The 20,209-nt window shown below is 44.8% G+C and overlaps 1 protein-coding gene across 1 annotated transcript in view; it reads left to right on the plus strand.

The window, feature by feature from the left end:
* Positions 1–19,885, plus strand: part of LOC126088216 (neural-cadherin-like) — a 357,790-nt gene extending 337,905 nt beyond the window's left edge. The window contains exon 3 of the mRNA XM_049906342.1: positions 19,739–19,885. Coding sequence (XP_049762299.1) covers positions 19,739–19,812 — 74 coding nt within the window. The 3' untranslated portion in view covers positions 19,813–19,885. The remainder of the gene's footprint in view (positions 1–19,738) is intronic.
* The last annotated feature ends 324 nt before the right edge of the window (positions 19,886–20,209 follow it).

Below are 20,209 nucleotides of genomic sequence, written 5' to 3' on the forward strand. Positions count from 1 at the left end.
CTGTCTCTTAGGAAGACGTCAAGAATTTTTAGCTGCTTTTATAAATATATTTCGGGTTTAGTTTTGATTAATTTCCTTCTTACGGAATTGAGCCTCGCTGCGCCTGTGTGTTCACTAATCCCTGTATCCGTCGTGATGCTCAGGATTATTTGTGGCTAAGAGGTCAAGTGTGTTTTCGTAACCATTTAAAATTTGAATCGCCTCGTCAACTAATTGTTCAAAATAATTTTTAAAAAAGCATTTAGAACAATTACGGAAGTTTTTTTTATCTACAACACGGTCTGAAAATGAATTTTTGTCAACATACGGAAGGTAGATTGAAGCACTGCCAACTATAATTGTATGAATAGGGTACCCATTTGTGATAAGATTCAAGTTTTCTTTGAACTGTTCAGCAACTATTTCATCTGAGACTGGGCGTCGGTAAAAGGAGCCAGTTATTAATTTATTCCGGTTGTCGAATACAACCTCAGCCCATACTAAATCGCAGGAACTAACTGCTTCAATGTCGCTTGTGAGTTGGAACACACATTACATTATTTTTCCTTAAGTTATGCATCTTGTTCTGTTGCAGTGCAGATGATTACAATTACGGCTTTTCCCTCCAAAACCTAGGATGCTTTCTCCGTGACCCTGTAAATACCAGAGCCAAACAATGTAGAACAACAACGTACGTTACAAGCATAGCATTCTTTATTACTTCATTTCCTTATTTCTAACATTTTAAAATTGTACGTCGACTTTAGATGACATGTCAATCATAGATGTTCTTATCTCTATTTAGAGAACGTGTTTTCAGTTATGTTTTGAACATTGTCCCGCTACACTTTATTAACTAATGTTCCGCCACAAGGGATATCGGAGAGTACATTAATATGTAGTATGTCGTTCTTCTTTTCAAACATTCACATACCCATTCTTCTTTCCTTATTGTTTTTTGGGCATGCAGTTGTAGTAATTAAAGTAGGCACAAATGCAGTGATCAAAAAGAAATTATTAGCGTACATTCGCATTCTCTTTACATCGTTCCTTTCTTGTTGCTCCCGTGGCGATGGAGTGTTTCTATCGCAATCAGTAAGTGTGAAAGGAAGCGACCGTACAGACAGAGGGATCCATATTTATACTTGGCAGAACTAATTACATACTGACATAATCGTCGGTATTGCTTTCGTTTCCCAAAAGTTATAAATATTTCGATTTCGGAAAAGAAGCTCTGTATTGCTGCAAGATGTCGAAGAAGAAGGTCCATTACGTACTGGTTGTATCGAGTAAGATGCGGGGACGGCGGTTTGAAAGCGGACAGAAGTAGTACGAGGCAGGGCGATCCTTAAGCCGTCGGCATACGGACCGTGCATCCGAACGTTGAGCGTTGAGCGTGCCGAGTTTCTGACGTCATAGCGCGGAATAGCACGTTCGGGAGTCTTTCCGAACGTGCAGAGCAATATCTGGCATGTCAGATATTCTGAGCGTTGACCAATGAGATGGCGCAACGCCACCTACGTCACACGCACGCCGTCTCCCTTCAGTACAGAGTTGAGGCGCCATATTGGCATTCATTTCAAGCCTATATGTATATCTGCCGTTTCTGAGCACCAGCAAATTGAGAATCACTGGAAAACCCGTTGTTAACTGTGTGATTCGTTCCAATAAAATAATGAGAAACATCATATTCGTGTCAAAAGAATTGTTGTAACTTGCGTATAATGAGAGCAGGCTATTTGTTGGCAGCAACACAGTGAAGATCCACCCAAAATGCATTGTTCTTGGTACAATCTGTTATAATTAAATTTCAGTTAGTAACATATCTACGATTACGGTTTTTGGCAAGTGGTAAGATACTATGATTTGCAACAAAAATGTGTGCTGTTGGTTTAGGTAGCCGGCACGGTAGCTCAGCGTGTTCGGTCAGAGGGTTAGCTGCCCTCCGGAAAAAAAAAAAACTGAGTTAATCGATCAACAACGAACTTAAACGGATGTCTTACGACGTCCGCCCCGAGCAGATGCAACGAACAATAGCGAAGAAAATGAGATTTAAAAAAAAAGTGCAATGAGTAGAGTCAGTGTCTGGTATAGAGTTTTTCTGTTGGGCGGTGGTTCGCGTCCTGTCACAACAAAATATTTTTTGCTATTATTCGCGTTTTTATTAGGTTCTGATACATTATTATTAGTTTAATATAAGTATAGACTGTAATATTTGATGTTATATAAATACAAGTTCACCTTTTTTTGAGGGGTGACTTTGTTCGATTGGCTTGATCTACAGGACACCTTGCGCTACTTGTGTAAAGCTATTTTGCTCCTTTTTCTTTTACGCTTCGTAATTCACGCGTTGCAAAGATTCTGCTACTGGGTAAGAACAGTGATCGAGTAAGACTGACCTTCGGGTTTTACTAAAATGTGGGAATGATGAAGTAATGTTTATCTTCTGCGGAGAAGTATTCAAATTTGTACCGCACTGTTTGTAATGGAACTTTCATATGTCTGTCATTACTGATTGGACGTGGTACTTTCGCTTTCGTGGGCGATGGAGGAAATAGTGCTAACGTGGGAATTTTACGCGCGCCCGTTGAGTAAACAGTGTGGTTTACGAACTAGAAACATCCCTCAACTGCCGCTGGAGTGCGTTGCGATCGCATATACCACGTTGGGGCCCACGTACCGTAGGCACAAGTCGCATCATTCCTGAGCGTTCAGCACTACGTTGAACTTGGCACGCTCAACGTTGACGTTCGACAGCACGGACCGTGTGCCGACGGCTTTACCTGAGGGATCGCTACTCAAGCTACCTGGCGAGGAGGCAAGTGTGGGAAATGTCCGGCGTGGCAAGTGTCTGGCGTGGAAACGTCCGGCATTCGTTCGAGCAGCTAGGCGGGAAACGCGGTGCGTGTCAGTGGGAATGCGGCTGAGACCGCCCAAAAGCGACGTGCCCTTAGCGCTAGGATTTCACCCGCAACAAGTCCCGCCCATTCACCCCTCCCCCCCTCCGCGCCTATCCGTAGTGTAAGGCCCTCCCCTAAACAGCCGCCAGTTCCACAGAGTGGAAGCTGCATCAAAGTTATTATCGTCAAAGTCCAACACGTTACACTGTGATGAGAGTCAGTAATGATAAGAAATTTAAAATTTTCATTAACAAATTTTCATTAACTTATTCACTTATTACAACACGTTTGAGGGAAACAGCAGAGCAAACATACAGTGGGGAAAACATTGGTCTTGAATCTGTCATGCCTGTAGTAAAGCCACGGATGCAGTCGACTAATTCTGTTGTCTAAAATCAACGTTATATAGAAATAAGTGAAAGTCGTTTTGTTTATGTAGGCCCTCATAGTAGCTCACGAAAATTAAAGAATATAAGAATGCCATAAAGTTGAAATGCCTAATGAAAGCAGTAAGATATTTGCTTGTATGCCATATTTCGTTATTATTTACGTGGGTAATGGGTGAACTTTAACTTGTAAATTATTCCGATGTCATAACTGCATTGTGATAAGTGTCCTACATGCTGTTGCAAACGTCTCAGGAAATAATCTGTCGTTATTCTTTGTCCTGTCTGTTTTTAACCACAAGATTTATTAATTTCGTAAATGTCATTCAAACCATTTATAAAAAATAATAATGATTATGTGTATGTTTGTCACAGAGCAGTTATGGAGCAAATAAATACTGCAGTGTTTCACGGCTGTAAAACGTCCTTCATGCTGTGCTAGTTCTTCTTCCCCCTCCCCTAAAACCTTTCAGCAAAACTATTCTGTGAATAACACGCAAGAACAGCTTGGATCGACCTAGCATGAACAAAGTAATTTTGATGCCATCTGGAAGTATAGTGAACATTGGTGCTTGTTTCACAAATACTGTCTGAGTTCTGAAACGTAAGTGTCAATTATACTGAGGTTCCTCTTTCTCCAAGCAAATTATTCTTTGAGGGTAGGTTTATCCTGTTGCAGCTTTGGGAACTTTTTCTCACACAGAAGAATGTTTCTTCATAGGCTATTCATCTGAATACTGAGTTCTCGTATTTAAAGAATTCAGTGCTAAATTGCTTCCTCTTATGTTTGCTGTGGAAGTACCTGGCACAGCTGAGGACAATTGTGCACGTTGTTTGTAACGTGTTTTTTTAACTATCTGGCAAAATTTAAGACCTAGCAAGATATTAATTTAACATTCACTCCAAGTGCAGCCGAACGCGGTAAACCACGTGGGTCAACTGAAACGACGCCCAGGCGCCGAACAAAGACCGGGAAAACCGGGGGAGAGTGGGCTGGACTTGTTCCGCCTGCCGTGGTGGCCGAGCGGTTCTAAGCGCTACAGTCTGGAACCGCGCGACCGCTACGGTCGGAGGTTCGAATCCTGCCTCGGGCATGGGTGTGTGTGATGTCCTTAGGTTACTTAGGTTTAAGTAGTTCTAAGTTCTAGGGGACTGATGACCTCAGAAGTTAAGTCCCATAGTGCTCAGAGCCATTTGAAACATTTTTTTGGACTTGTTTCGGGTGTAATCCTAGCGCTGACGATTCCTCCAAAAGCGGGCCCGCGGATTGGCCGGTACCTGGAGCGCTGTCGGCAGTCCATCCCGCCGCGCCTCCAGCAGCCGGTGGGGCATTTAGTAGTTTTCTTGAGCCGCGCGGCTGAATAATTCATGCCGGCAGCGCCAGCGCCCGCGGCCGAGCCCGCCACCTGTGGAATGATTAAGCAGCCGCCCCCGGGGGCGTAGGCGCCTCGCCTACCTGGGCCCGCTTGGATTCCCTGCCGGTCCCTCTCGTATTTCATATTTATGAACTCGCTTCACGTAAACCATAAAATGTCGTATTAGGCGGCGAGCGCGTGGACCGCCTCATTAGCTCGGGGACCGGCACCGGACGACGCCGGCTCCATGCTAACGCCGCAAACCCCCGGGGGGTGGGCTGCGCCTACACCTCCCGGGTAAGGCTGCCGCTCGTGCACACGCGGTTTCTCCACGTTTCTCATTCTCAGTGCTCTTGTACCCAGTAGCACTCACATTCCCTGTCGCTTTGAAACTGTGTAGCACGTCGGCGTCCAAATCCTTCTTGGGCCGAGGTTGAAATATTCCTGGCTTTAGTAGCCCCAAGCAGCTGAGATTGCAGCAATAAGCAGACGACGTTACGTGTGAGGTACCGGCGGCAGATGGTAAAATCGCAACCCCTTTCTTAGAAAAGATCTCCCGAATTCTAGTCTATCACTGTGATTGGCTGCTGTGTTCGGAAGCAGAGCGCAAAACGCTAATTTTTCATCTTTAGTATTATAAATAGCTATGCATTAAATTTCCTTGATATTGAAGCCGGCCGCTGTGGCCGAGTGGTTCTAGGCGCTTCAGTCCGGAACCACACTGCCTCTACGGTCGCAGGTTCGAATCCTGCCATGGGCATGGATGGCTATGATGTCCTTAGGTTAGGTATGTTTAAGTAGTTCCAAGTTCTAGGAGACTGATTGACCTCAGATGTTAAGTCCCATAGTGCTTACAGCCATTTTTCAAATGGTTAAAATGGCTCTAAGCACTATGGCACTTAAAATCTGAGGTCAGCTGTCCCCTACACTTAAAACTACTTAAGCCTAACTAACCTAAGGACATCACACACATCCATGCCCGAGGCACGATTCGAACCAGCGACCATAGCAGCAGCGCGGTTCCGGACTTAAGCGCCTAGAAACGCTCTAGCCACAGCGGCAGGCAGTCATATTTCCTTGATATTCAAATACAGAAATTGGAAGCAGTATCGAGGCAGGTTTCCACGAGAGATACGACGTTCATGTTCACAGGACATGTACGTTAGTATGTTCTGCAGAAATGATTAGCGTTTCAGTCACCTCGGTTCAGCACGTGTCCTATTGCCTGCTAGGCACAGGGTCCGCCATGGGTCCTGATAATTTGTTCCATGTGTGATGGCATCGACGCGTATAAGGCGCAATTGGCATCCTGTGCTATAGCAAATGTTCAAATGTATGTGAATTTCTAAGGGGCCAAACTACTGAGGTCATCGGTCCCTAGACTTACACTCTACTTAAACTAACTTAGGCTAAGAACGACGCACACATCCATGCCTGAGGGAGGACTCCAACCTCCGGCGGGATGTGCTATTGCCATCCATGCTGCAGTCACCTTGTTCCAAAGTTCATCTGTGGTGGTTGGCATTGGGTTACAGCGCTGCACCCGTCGTTCCCACAAATTTCAGTTGGCGACAATCTGGTGACTTGCCGGGCCAGGGCAAAACGCGACCGCTACAGTCGCAAGTTCGAATCCTGCCTCGGGCATGGATGTGTGTGATGTCCTTAGGTTAGTTTGCCCGCATCTCGTGGTCGTGCGGTAGCGTTCTCGCTTCCCACGCCCGGGTTCCCGGGTTCGATTCCCGGCGGGGTCAGGGATTTTTTCTGCCTCGTGACGGCTGGGTGTTGTGTGCTGTCCTTAGGTTAGTTAGGTTTAAGTAGTTCTAAGTTCTAGGGGACTGATAACCATAGCTGTTAAATCCCATAGTGCTCAGAGCCATTTTTTTTTTAGGTTAGTTGGATTTAAGTAGTTCTATGTTCTTGGGGACTGGGGACCTCAGATGTTAAGTCTCATTGTGCTCAGAGCCATTTGAACCATTGAACCAGGGCAAAAGGCTGACATCCTGTGACACCAAGAAGGCACGTATCCGTGCAGCAACATTTGCTCGTGCATTGTATTGCTGAAAAATGGCGTCTGGGGAGGTGCCCTGGACACACACCAGCTGTGATCTGTGGTTGTACCCAAAACCACCCTACAGCACAAGGCCATGAACTGGCGCTGTATGTCTATAGTCACTGTGATATCGCTCCCCCCGTCTGAGGCGAACAAAAATGTGGGCATCATTTTCAAACGAACAGAACCTGGATTCGCCCGAAAACATTATCTGATTCCACTGCTGTGCCCAGTGACGTCGTTCCACACGCCACTGCCGTCTTGTATGTTTCTGCACATTAGTCAAGGGTAGGCGGAGAAGTGGACGACGCACACGTAATCCGTGGCATAATAAACGGCGATTGACTGTAACCCCCGATAATGTACGATGCATAACACTGTTCCACTGTTACGCCAGCCGAGGAGGGCTCAGATCTGTCCTGCAATGACATTCGGATGAGGTGTCCATCTTCTCCGGGTGTGGTCTATATGGTGCGACCCGACCCATCTCGTCGTGTTCTACGGCCTTCCGAGAACCATGCTGCATACACTCGTTGTATTGCCGAAACACTTCGTCCCACACGAGCAGCAATTTTCCGGATGGATGCATCACATTCTCCCATGCCAATAATGCGCTCTCTTTCACACTCACTGATTTGACTGTATGATTCGCGCATAAATCTGCTCATTTCACACCGATGATTATCTTTGGTTTATAGTAACAACGAGAGCCGTAGGCACATTTTACCGGTAGGTTGTCTTGCGCCGCGATATCGATGTTACACCCGCGGAAACCGTAAATCATTAACAAGTTGAGAAGAATAACGGTTTGTGGCTCGTCCTTTGCGCAAAAGTAACCGTTTCTGCTCCTCAGATAATTCTGTTCTCTGCCCATATTTTCTGTTCTGTCCACATTGGTTGGTTGGTTTGAGGAAGGAGACCAGACAGCGTGGTCATCGGTCTCATCGGATTAGGGAAGGATTGGGAAGGAAGTCGGCCGTGCCCTTTCAGAGGAACCATCCCGGCATTTGCCTGGAGTGATTTAGGGAAATCATGGAAAACCTAAATCAGGATGGCCGGACGCGGGATTGAACCGTCGTCCTCCCGAATGCGAGTCCAGTGTCTAACCACCGCGCCACCCCGCTCGGTCTGTCCACATTGTACGCTAAATCTAACAAAATTATCAATCACTCTATTTGATAATTTCATGTTCTTGGAGTTTGACGATTGGAGATTCCCATTTCGTACGTATCGATTTTTGCTTTTTCATCACACAATTGTTTTCCGCATGGCGTTGTCGCAATCGTGGTTTTTGTAGACAACATGCTCTATCATTGATGGTGTCCATTTTATATTTGCAGGAAATACACGTAGGCACGCAGTAACACTGCACAGAGCCTACTGCCTTTATACCGAGTTTCACCCTGTACCACCTGAATCGTTGATGTCTTGTCATGCACTGCATTACTGACATCAAATGCTACTGCATTTCACTGCATTTGTCGCTATACCAGGTTTCATCCTGTTGCATATACATTGTGCACAGCCATTCCTGCCGACGATGTTAATTTTCCTGTAAATATCCATGCTTTTTTTACTGATTTCCATTAATGTATACGCATCTCTAAATAGCAAGCTATCGCCTGCTTATTTGAAAAGTCATAACAATAGGCAAAACTAAGAACAAAAGTTAAACGAAAAGACAGACGAAGCGCTTTGGATATGTTCCGGACCCTCGTAAATTGCGCTCCCAAACAAAGTTATGACCACTGCCTTATCACTCCCGTACGAGCAGTCATGACGCTCACACGCGTTGTATGGGGTGGTCGGCTGTATTTCAGTTCTACAAAGCAATGTTAAGTCTAGAACAGTCAAAATATTAAGTAAATGTCTAATCAGTTATCGGTTTCTAGGGATAGAACTTGTGAAATTTTAATGACTTGTGAACTGTTAAACAAGTAGTGGATAAAGTTTGTAATTCGCAGGTTCTCGTATTCTGTTACAATAAATACGAGCGGCGTCCAACAAAAGTGAAATAATGTCATTTAAGGAGTAAAAGTTCCTCGCTAACAGTTCATTCCAGCCTCAAGACAACGGGTCTACGACCTACGTTCTGTTTTCTGCACAGGGGACATCTGTAGAAGGCTAGCCGGCCGCTGTGGCCGAGCGGTTCTAGGCGCTTCAGTTCGGAACCGCGCTGCTGCTACGGTCGCAGATTCGAATCCTGCCTCAGGCATGGATGTGTGTGATGTCCTTAGGTTAGTTAGGTTTAAGTAGTTCTAAGTCTAGGCGACTGATGACCTCAGATGTTAAATCCCATAGTGCTTAGAGCCATTTGAATCATTTGTAGAAGGTCGTTGTCCGGCGAACTTTATCAGGAGCCCCATGCATTTCATTCAGAGCAGTGAAAGCAACCCCGCGTGTTCTCTTACAAATGGGAAGGTAATGTGGGGTAACACAGACGAGGCTGATATTTGAAAAGACACACAGAGTCTTTTTCAAAGCAAAATTCTTTTACGTCATCATGTATTACGCTATAAATTACTAGCGTCAAAGGTATTTTACAAAGGCGTTTTATACCACTGTTGACAATACACTGGGTTCCTTTCATTATATCTTTTATAAAAATTAGAATGTAATACTAGTTTTTATTAAAGATTTGTCGAAGCGTACAAGGGGTCTTATAATCTGATTTAAATTAATTAGTCTGTGGTTCCTGCAGAAATCACGTAAAAAGCCAAAGTTCACGCATGATATAGATGAGTATTGTGCTTCTAATCACATCAACAGTCTATTCTCAGTTTCAATTGGGGCTGGAGCTCCGTTAATTTTTTGAAATAACTAAAACATTTGTGACTGGAGAAAAGTTTTATGTCACTCAGGCACGTAGCTTACCTCACTGAAATGCTTCTTTTCACACATTTTCTTTAGGCTCTTATCAGCAGCGGGTAAGTGTTTCGGGAAACTCATATCGCAAGGTTGCATTAGAACAGTTTATTTACTTCCAGTTTCGGTCTAAGATCATCGTCTGGTACGAAAAATTGGCCAATACAAATCACAAGTCACACATGAAGAAATATAAAATCACACTACCTATCAATTTTATGAACAACAGCAAGTCGGCAGTGACTTTACCGCACCAGCAATTATCGTCATACATCAAGAACCAGATTTTGTTTATGATGCTTCCCAAATCTCTCTCTCTCGGGTAAATTTTGTGTTTGTAGAAAGTGCAACAGCGAGGATATTAATCTGAGTGCTTGAAACACTTTGTTCGCCCCCTTAGCTGAGTGGCCAGCGCGTCTGACTACCATGCAGTGGGCCCGGATTCGATTCCCGACCGGGTCGGAGATTTTCTCCTCTCGTGGACTGGGTGTTGCGTAGTCCTCATCATCATTTTACCATCTTCGACAAGCAAATCGACCAATTTGGCGCCAGCTGAAAAGACTTCCATCTCGGCGGCCGAACTCCAGGTCATTAACGCCATACGATCATTTCATTTCAATCAGATTCACCTATTCAGTCTTGCCCAGTCATCAAGAATGTACAGTCTACCGTCTTGTCGTTCTCAGAATGTGCTATTAAAATCCTAATTGAACTATAGGATAAACTTAAAAGAACAGAGGACTGTGGCTGGCTGCTCAGTTAAAGGAAATAGCAAAGACGAGCCACCCTAATAACGTATTAAAACTTTCTTCCTAATGTTTTAGGCTCCAATAGCTCACAAAATCTTAGTAGTCTTATCATAGTCGTTTTATCGTGTGCTAAAATAAGAGGACAAGTATACTGATGAACTTACGTGCGCCCTCTTGTCCGAATACGGAACACATTCATTTAAAATGTAGAGTGTTGTGGTATGCACGCTACGAACATCACACACTGGAGGGTTCTCCCGTCGGAGCAGGGAGCCATCCCCAGCTCAGTTAACGGATTAATAGGACAAAGTCGGTAGTAGTAGTACGATGTGCCCTCTGACATGTAATGAACGGTGGCTTGTGGAGTTTTCACGTAGCTGTAGACGTAGATATCAATAATGGTAACTGAGGTGTTGGCAGAAGAGCCAACACTAAGTTGCTAGAGGAGGCCGAAATGCACGCGTTTAATTACACGCTGACTGGCGTGAGGTCTGGAACAGTTAAGGGAATTAATAGTAGCAAATAAAGTAACTGGTAGATATAATACTTAACTTTAATCCACAATTGGTGTACATCGCTCTTGACGGTAGATGTTATAATCTCAATATCAAATGCTATGGCGCCTTGCTAGGTCGTAGCAAATGACGTAGCTGAAGGCTATGCTAACTATCGTCTCGGCAAATGAGAGCGTAGTTGTCAGTGGTCCATCTCTGGCTAAGTCGGCTGTACAACTGGGGCGAGTGCTAAGACGTCTCACTAGACCTGCCGTGTGGCGGCGCTCGGTCTGCCATCACTGACAGTGGCGACACGCGGGTCCGTCGTATACTAGCGGACCGCGGCCGATTTAAAGCTACCACCTAACAAGTGTGGTGTCTGGCGGTGACACCACCGTAACAAATGATAATGCTCGTCTTATTGTCCACAAATTCTCGCAACTCGTGTCTGGAATCATCTCCTCGTCGGAACATAGTGCTGTATGCAGTAAATGTCTGACACAAGTGGGGCGAAGGCTATTGTCAAGTTGCCGTAATTATGATGACAGCCGTGTCTGTTGGTGTGTAGGTAAGAGAGATGGTAGCGTTCATACGGCACCAGCGCTTTGTGAGGTTCCCTGCCGCTGGACGCGGAATGTGGAGAGCTGCACCGCATGTGCCGGGGCTGATTAATCCCCCTCTGGGCGGCGCCGTTGCCTGGGCAACGACAATATTGCGCGTCGCCCCCCTCTCCAGTCCAATCACCGTTGCCATGGCGACCGGGTTGTCCGATCCAGTGACGCAGCGCAGGCCATTGGAGAAACGTCACCGACTAACTGATCTGGATGCAGAGCGCCCATTTGTGTTTCTGGGAACTAAACCACGCTGTCATTTGTGTACATACTTGTCTTAATAAACGAGACGAATTACTGCGGAATGTGTAGCTGAGGGTAATTTCCATTAATTCATAGCTTGTTATCTGTGACATTCACGAACGTATTGCAGGATCTAATTATTTCCTGAATTATAGAGGACTGTCATGAACACTGGGCTGAATAATGTTCCTAGTTTTGTGTTGTTGTCGTTGTGGTATTCAGTCTAAAGATAGTTCTGATGCAGCTCTCCATGCTACTCTAACCTGTGCAAGCCTCTTCATCTCCGAATAACTACTGCAACTTACATCTTTCTGAATCTGTTTACTATATTCATTTCTTGGTAACCCTTTACGATTTTTACCTGCCACACTTCCCTCCAGTACAAAATTGTTGATCTCTTGGTGTGTCAGAATGTGTTCTATCAGCCAATCCCTTCTTTTGGTCAAGTTGAACCACAAATTTCTTGCCTCCCCAGTTCTAGTCAGCACTTCCCCATTAGTTACGTGCTCGACCCATCTAACGTTCAGTATTCTTCTGAAGAATTACGGAAGAACTAAGAGCACACATGAAATTAGTAGTCTAAGATCCTTACTTAAAACGCTGCGCGAGATTAGCCGAGCGGTCTAGGGCGCTGCAGTCATGGGCTGTACGGCTGGTACCGGCGGAGGTTCGAGTCCTCCCACGCGCATGGGTGTGTGTGTTTGTCCTTAGGATAATTTAGATTAAGTAGTGTGTAAGCTTAGGGACTGATGACCTTAGAAGTTAAGTCCCATAAGATTTCACACATTTTTTTCCTTACTTAAAACGATCCAATAAAGTGTGTATTTTATACATTACAGTGTATAAATAAACAAAACTTAGTAATGCTGTCGCCTCGTATCCCTACACAGCTATTTTTAATTAAGGCTTTTTGATATTTATGCTCATGTACTTTCCTAAAAAATTTGTCGACTGTCAAGAGTAAAAATTGTAATTAAAATGTGAAAGTAAGGTTGCTACCTTTTTCCAGACAATAATGAAAGGTTGCCAGATGCAAACAGGGACGCGTGTAGGAGTAACTTACCCTCAACGACTTTCCTTACACAACCATACATAAAAGTAGATAATTTTTTGCGAACACAGTGGTATAGGACTGCTTTAGCAAAAGTGGGCCTATCTTGGCCACCGCATTTCGAAAGGTTATATTCTCTTTCTATCTAAACTGTTTATCATCCATGTTTCACTTCCATACATGGCTACACTCGAGAAAAATCTATATTCAATGTTAACAAATTTCTCTTATATCCTCTCTACTTCGTCCGTCATCACTTATTTCGCTGCCCAAATACCGCAACTCATCTGCTACTTTAAGCGTCTCGTTACCTAACCAAATTCCCTCAGCATCACCTGATTAAATTCGACTACTTTTTATTATCCTTTTTCTGCTTTTGTTGATGTTCATCTCATATCCTCCTTTCAACACGCTGTCCATTCCGTGCAACTGCTCTTCCAAGTCCTTCGATGTCTCTGAAAGAATTGCAGTGTCATCGGTAAACCTAAAAGTTTTTTCTCTTGTTCCTGGACTTTGATTCCTACCCCAAATTTTTCTTTGGTTTACTTTACTGCTTGCTGAATGTACGAGGGTTGGATCTTTAATAGTGGCAATTATTTATTTACAGCTCGTACAAGATAGATACGCGTTTGAAAGTTTTACTGGCCTTCAAAGTAGTCACCAGCATTGTGTATAACCCGTTGCCAGCGATGTGGAAGTCGTAGGATACTCTTAGCAGTGCCAGTTGTGTTGACAGTTCGAGCGGCGCGGTCTATTTCCCGACGAATTTGTAGCAGTTCTGAAGCGAATGCCGTGAATGTTTCATCCCAACCGCCTCGTATCACTAGCAGTCGAGATGACAGGCATCTTATCCGCATGGCTGTAACGGATCGTGCAGCCACGTCTCGATCCCTGAGTCATCAGATGGGGACGTTTGCAAGACAACAACTAGCTGCACTAACGGTTCGGCGACGTTTGCAGTGGCATGGAATCTCAGCTCGGAGACCATGGCTGCGGGTACACTTGACGCTGCATCACAGAAAGGAGCGCCTGCGATGTTGTACTGAACGACGAATCTGGGTGCACGAATGGCAAAACGTCATTTTTTCGGATGAATCCAGGTTCTGTTTACAGCATCATGATGTCGCATCCGTGTTTGGCGACATCGCAGTGAACGCACACACATCGGAAGCGTGTATTCGTCATCGCCATGCTGGCGTATCACTCGGCGTGATGGAATGGGATGCCATTGGTTACACGTCTCGGTCACCTGTTGTTCGCATTGACGGCACTTTGAACAGTGAGCGTTACATTTCAGATGTGTTACGAGCCGTGGCTCTCCCCTTCATTCGATCCCTGCGAAACCCTACATTTCAGCAGGATAATGCACGACCGCATGTTGCAGGTCCTGTACGGGCCTTTCTGGATACAGAAAATGTTCGACTGCTGCCCTGGCCAGCACATTCTCCAGATCTCTCACCAAAGAAAACGTCTGGCCAATGGTGGCCGAGCAACTGGCTCGTCACAATACGCCAGTCACTACTCTTGATGAACTGTGGTATCGCGTTGAAACTGCATGGGCAGCTGTACCTGTACACGCCATCCAAGCTCTGTTTGACTCAATGCCCAGGCGTATCAAGGCCGTTATTACGGGCAGAGGTGGTTGTTGTGGGTACTGATTTCTCAGGATGTATGCACCCAAACTGCGTGAAAATGTAATCACATGTCAGTTCTAGTATAATATATTTGTCCAATGAATACCCGTTTATCATCTGCATTTCTCCTTGGTGTAGCAATTTTAATGGCCAGTATTGTAATAATCCAGGTCATGTGTGAGCAGCCTTCCTCCGCAGCCTTGAATCAATTTGAACGTAATTTATGGCATATCAAATTAGGCTAACGCTTCCGTTGTTAACGCTCGCATTTCTTAGCGAGTCACACAAACGGATGTCCAGCTCTGCTCATGCGTCACCTTATAGGTCTTTCCGCTGTCGGTATGAGTGAAAGACTTCCTCGACGACGTGTTTAGTAGACTTTACGAGGCCTGCCCTCTCCCTCTGCCTCCCCCGCGACTACACCGGCGCGGAAGCACGCCGCCGGCCGTCGCGGCACGGACCGCCGTAACCATAAATCCCTCGCCAGGTCGCCCCTTGTCACAACAGAGGCCAGCCGGCCTCTGCGTCTCTCCAGGGTGGCGCGCCGTGCGCAGTCGTAAACCACGACTCATTTCTCAAAGATCGCTTCACTCCAGTGTCTTCCAACGAATATATCTGAGGTGTTCCGAAACAGCTCAAATCACTTAAGAAAGGCAAGTCTTCATGTCCAGATGGTATACCAATCAGGTTACTTTCAGCGTATGCAGACACAATAGCGCCTTTCTTAGCAATCATGTACAACCGCTCACTTGACGAAGGTCTGTTCCTAAAGACTGGAAAGTAGCACAGGTCTCACCAATATTCAAGAAAGGAAACAGGAGTAGCCCATTGAATTACAGACCCATATCACTGACCTCAATTTGCAGTAGGATTTTGGAGCATATACTGTACTCGAACATTGTGAATCACGTTGAAGAAATGACTTATTGAAACATAACCGGCGACCACTACGGTCGTAGGTTCGAATCCTGCCTCAGGCATGAATGTATGTGATGTCCTTAGGTTAGTTAGGTTTAAGTAGTTCTAGGTTCTAGGGGACTGATGACCTCAGATGTTGAGTCCCATAGTGCTCAGAGCCATTTGAACCATTTCGAATCATAACCAACACCGATTCAGAAAATATCGTTCTTGTGCAACGCAGCTAGCTCTTTATCCCCACGAAGTTATGAGTGCTGCCGACAAGGGATCTCAGATCGATTCCATATTCCTAGATTTCCAGAAGCTTTTGATACCGTCCCTGACAAGCGACTATTAATGAAATTGCGTGGATATGGAGTATCGTCTCAGTTGTGTGACTGGATTCGTGATTTCCTCTCAGACGTGTCACAGTTCGTAGTGATAGACGGTAAATCATCGAGAGAACAGAAGTGATATCTGGCGTTCCGCAAGGTAGTGTCATAGACCCTCTGCTGTTCCTGATTTACTTAAATGGCCTAGGTGATAATCTGAGCAACCCCCTTAGATTGTTTGCAGTTGACGCTGTAATTTACGGTCCAGTAAAATCATCAGACGATCAATTCCAATTACAAAATGATCTAGAGAGAATTTATGTATGGTGCGAAAAGTGGCAATTGGCACTAAACAATTGGCATGACGTGCGAGGTCATCCACATGGGTACTAAAAGAAATCCGATAAACTTGAGATACACGATAAATCGCACAAATCTAAGTCCGTCAATTCGACTAAATACCTAGGAATTACAATTACGAGCAACTTCCATTGGAAAGACCACATAGATAATATTGTGGAGAAGGCGACACAAAGACTGCGCTTTGTTGGCAGAATACTTAGAAGATGCGACAAACCAACTGAAGAGACAGCCTACATTACCAGAATGAGATTTTCACTCTGCAGCGGAGTGTGCGCTGATATGAAACATCCTGGCAGATTAAAAAACTGTGTGCCGTACCGACACTACATTACACTTGTCCGTCCTCTGCTGGAATATTGCTGCGCGGTGTGGGATCCTTCCCAGGTAGGATTGACGTAGGACAACGAAAAAGTACAAAGAAGGGCAGCTCTTCCCGTGTTATCGCACAACAGGGATGAGAGTGTCACTGATATGATACGCGAGTTGGGGTGGCAGTCACTGAAACAAAGACGGTTTTCTTTGCGGCGAAATCTATTTACGAAATTTCAATCACCAACTTTCTCTTCCGAATGTGAAAATATTTTGTTGACACCCACCTACGTAGGGAGAAATGATCATCATAATAAAATAAGAGAAATCAGAGCTAGAACGGAAAGATTTAGGTGCTCCTTTTTCCCACGCGCCATTCGAGAGTGGAATGGTAGAGAAGTAGTATGAAAATTGTTCGATGAACCCTCTTCCAGGCACTTAAGTGTGAATTGCAGAGTAAACATGTAGATGTAGATATGCCAGATATGACAGAGTTATTCAACTCATCTACAGTTTTTCTTTTGTCGTGAACTACATGAAAATACACAGAAGTGACAAAACTCGCGGGACACCTCTTAATATCGTGTTGGACCACCTTACGCCCGGCGTCGTGCCGTAACGCGACGTGGCATGGAATCAACAAGTCCGTCGAAGTCCCGTGCAAGTATACAGAGCGAGTCGAAAAGGACTTTATAATTCGGAATAATATACGCTAAATTTACTGGGGTAACTTATAAAATTAGTACATGTCATTTTGTAGCAAACAGGCTCACATTTGATTCACATAGTGCATCAGTAACCTATTTCCCATCGTAATGCACAGTTAAAACGGCTACTTTCACTGGTGCGGAGCGTCCTCGCCATGTGGTTTGGTTACATGAAACGAACTCTACAGTAACAGCTGGCCGGGAATTTCACACCGAATACGCTGAATCACCTCCAAATACGCCTACAATTAACCTTTCGCACAAGAGCTGTATTGCGACGGGTCGTTCACTGCGACATGATAAATCACCAGTTTGCCCACGAGGTGATGGTATTGTGTATCTCGATATGCTTGCAAACTTTTTTAATTCCACAGATCGATCAAGATGACCGATATGGGATGGTTTACCACCAGCAAGACTGTGCGCCATATCGTTTCCTCGTGGAAGTTCGATGTTTCCTCGATAATCGCTCCCAGCTCGGTGGAGTAGTCGTGAAGGGCCATTTGCATGGCCATCTCGTTCCCCCAGACTTGACGTCACTGGATTTCTTTGTCTGGGGGTTTTTATTAGAGACTGTTTGTATGTTCCTCCTCTACCAAACAAATTAGCTGACCTGGAAAATCGAATTTCTTGAAGATGTTTATTTTGCTGTGGAAGTGCTGCTAGTACTGTGATGCGGAGGAACAGGGTGTATTTTGGAAAATGCCCGCTCTACGATTTTAAAAATGGTTTGAAAAACTTGGCATGAAGTGATGCCAAGTGCTGCGGTCCGGTAGTCAAATTTAAAGGTTAACCTGTAAATTTATTGGCCGGACGTTGTGGCCGATCGGTTCTAGGCTCTTCAGTCTGGAACCGCGCGACCGCTACGGTCGCAGGTTCGAATCCTGCTTCGGGCATGGATGTGTGTATCTACATCTACATCTGCATTTACATCCATACTCCGCAAGCCACCTGACGGTGTGTGGCGGAGGGTACTTTGAGTACCTCTATTGGTTCTCCCTTCTATTCCAGTCTCGTATTGTTCGCGGAAAGAAGGATTGTCGGTATGCCTCTATGTGGGCTCTAATCTCTCTGATTTTATCCTCATGGTCTCTTCACGAGATATACGTAGGAGGGAGCAATATACTGCTTCACTCCTCGGTGGAGGTATGTTCTCTAAACTTCAACAAAAGCCTGTATCGAGCTACTGAGCGTCTCTCCTGCAGAGTCTTCCACTGGAGTTTATCTATCATCTCCGTAACGCTTTCGCGATTACTAAATGATCCTGTAACGAAGCGCGCTGCTCTCCGTTGGATCTTCTCTATATCTTCTATCAACCCTATCTGGTACGGATCCCACACTGCTGAGCATTATTCAAGCAGTGGGCGAACAAGCGTATTGTAATCTACTTCCTTTGTTTTCGGACTGCATTTCCTTAGGATTCTTCAATGAATCTCAGTCTGGCATCTGCTTTACCGACGATCAACATTATATGATCATTCCATTTTAAATCACTCCTAATGCGTACTCCCAGATAATTTATGGTATTAACTGCTTCCAGTTGCTATCCTGCTACATTGTAGCTAAATGATAAGGGATCTATCTTTCTATGTATTTGCAGCACATTACACTTGTCTACATTGAGATTCAGTTGCCATTCCCTGCGCCATGCGTCAATTCGTTGCAGATCCTCCTGCATTTCAGTACAATTTTCCATTGTTACAACCTCTCGATACACCACAGCATCATCCGCAAAAAGCAGCAGTGAACTTCCGATGTCATCCACAAGGTCATTTATGTATACTGTGAATAGCAACGGTCCTACGGCACTCCCCTGCGGCACACCTGAAATCACACTTACTTCGGAAGACTTCTCTCCGTTGAGAATGTTATGCTGCGTTCTATTATCTAGGAACTCTTCAATCCAATCACACAATTGGTCTGATAGTCCATATGCTCTTACTTTGTTCATTAATCGACTGTGGGGAACTGTATCGAACGCCTTGCGGAAGTCAAGAAACACGGCATCTACCTGGGAACCCGTGTCTATGGCTCTCTGAGTCTCGTGGACGAATAGCGCGAGCCGGGTTTCACATGATCGTCTTTTTCGAAACCCATGCTGATTCCTACAGAGTAGATTTCTAGGCTCCAGAAAAGTCATTATACTCGAACATAATGCGTGTTCCTAAATTCTACAACTGATCGACGTTAGAGATATAGGTCTATTGTTCTGGACATCTGTTCGACGTCCCATCTTGAAAACGGGGATGACCTGTGCCCTTTTCCAATCCTTCGGAACGCTACGCTCTTCTAGAGACGTACGGTACACCGCTGGAAGAAGGGGGGCAAGTTCCTTCGCGTACTCTGTGTAAAATCAAACTGGTATCCCATTAGGTCCAGCGGCCTTTCCTCTATTGATCGATTTTAATTGTTTTTCTATCCCTCTGTCGTCTATTTCGATATCTACCATTTTGTCATCTGTGCGACAATCTAGAGAAGGAACTATAGTGCAGTCATCCTCTGTGAAACAGCTTTGGAAAAAGACATTTAGTATTTCGGCCTTTAGTCTGTCATCCTCTGTTTCAGTACCATTTTTGTCACAGAGTGTCTGGACACTGGAATGTCCTTAGGTTAGTTAGGTTTAAGTAGTTGTAAGTTCTAGGGGACTGATGGCCTCAGATGTTAAGAGCCATAGTGCTCAGAGCCATTTGAACCATTTCTTTGTAAAGTTATTGTGTTTACATATGTTCCGCTTCGTCATACGTTAGTAGTAGCGTTAGACAATCGTCTTAATCATGTGTCCTGGTTCACACATATTTCTCCTTTTGTTGCAGGTGAGTCTGACATCAGCGCAGCAGTTCTTACTAGACCATTACGCGTTGCAGCTTTCTCTGACGTGCAGGTATGATTGTAATTTGTAATCAACAGAAAAACTCCCAATGCTAAGCAGAAAAGTAAAGCCAATGTCTTGCTCACCAAGAAAATTAGTCATTACGATCTAACTTTGCTTTGAAAAGATGCTATAACAGTATCGCTAGATTTCTCAACATTCAGATAGAGGGAATATCACTATTTTAAGTATCTCTCTCTCTCTCTCTCTCTCTCTCTCTCTCTCTCTCTCTCTCTCTCTCTCTCTGTGTGTGTGTGTGTGTGTGTGTGTGTGTGTGTGTGTGTGTGTGTGTGTGTACTTTATTCACCTCTGCTCTCGCCTACTCTTCTTTTTCATACGACAGACGTTTGTAACGAAAGAATTGATAGCTTGACCAAAGGAAGTGTTCCATTGGCGATCATAACAGCACTGTGTT

Source organism: Schistocerca cancellata, chromosome 6, assembly GCF_023864275.1.
Source record: "Schistocerca cancellata isolate TAMUIC-IGC-003103 chromosome 6, iqSchCanc2.1, whole genome shotgun sequence".
Classification (NCBI taxonomy): domain Eukaryota; kingdom Metazoa; phylum Arthropoda; class Insecta; order Orthoptera; family Acrididae; genus Schistocerca; species Schistocerca cancellata.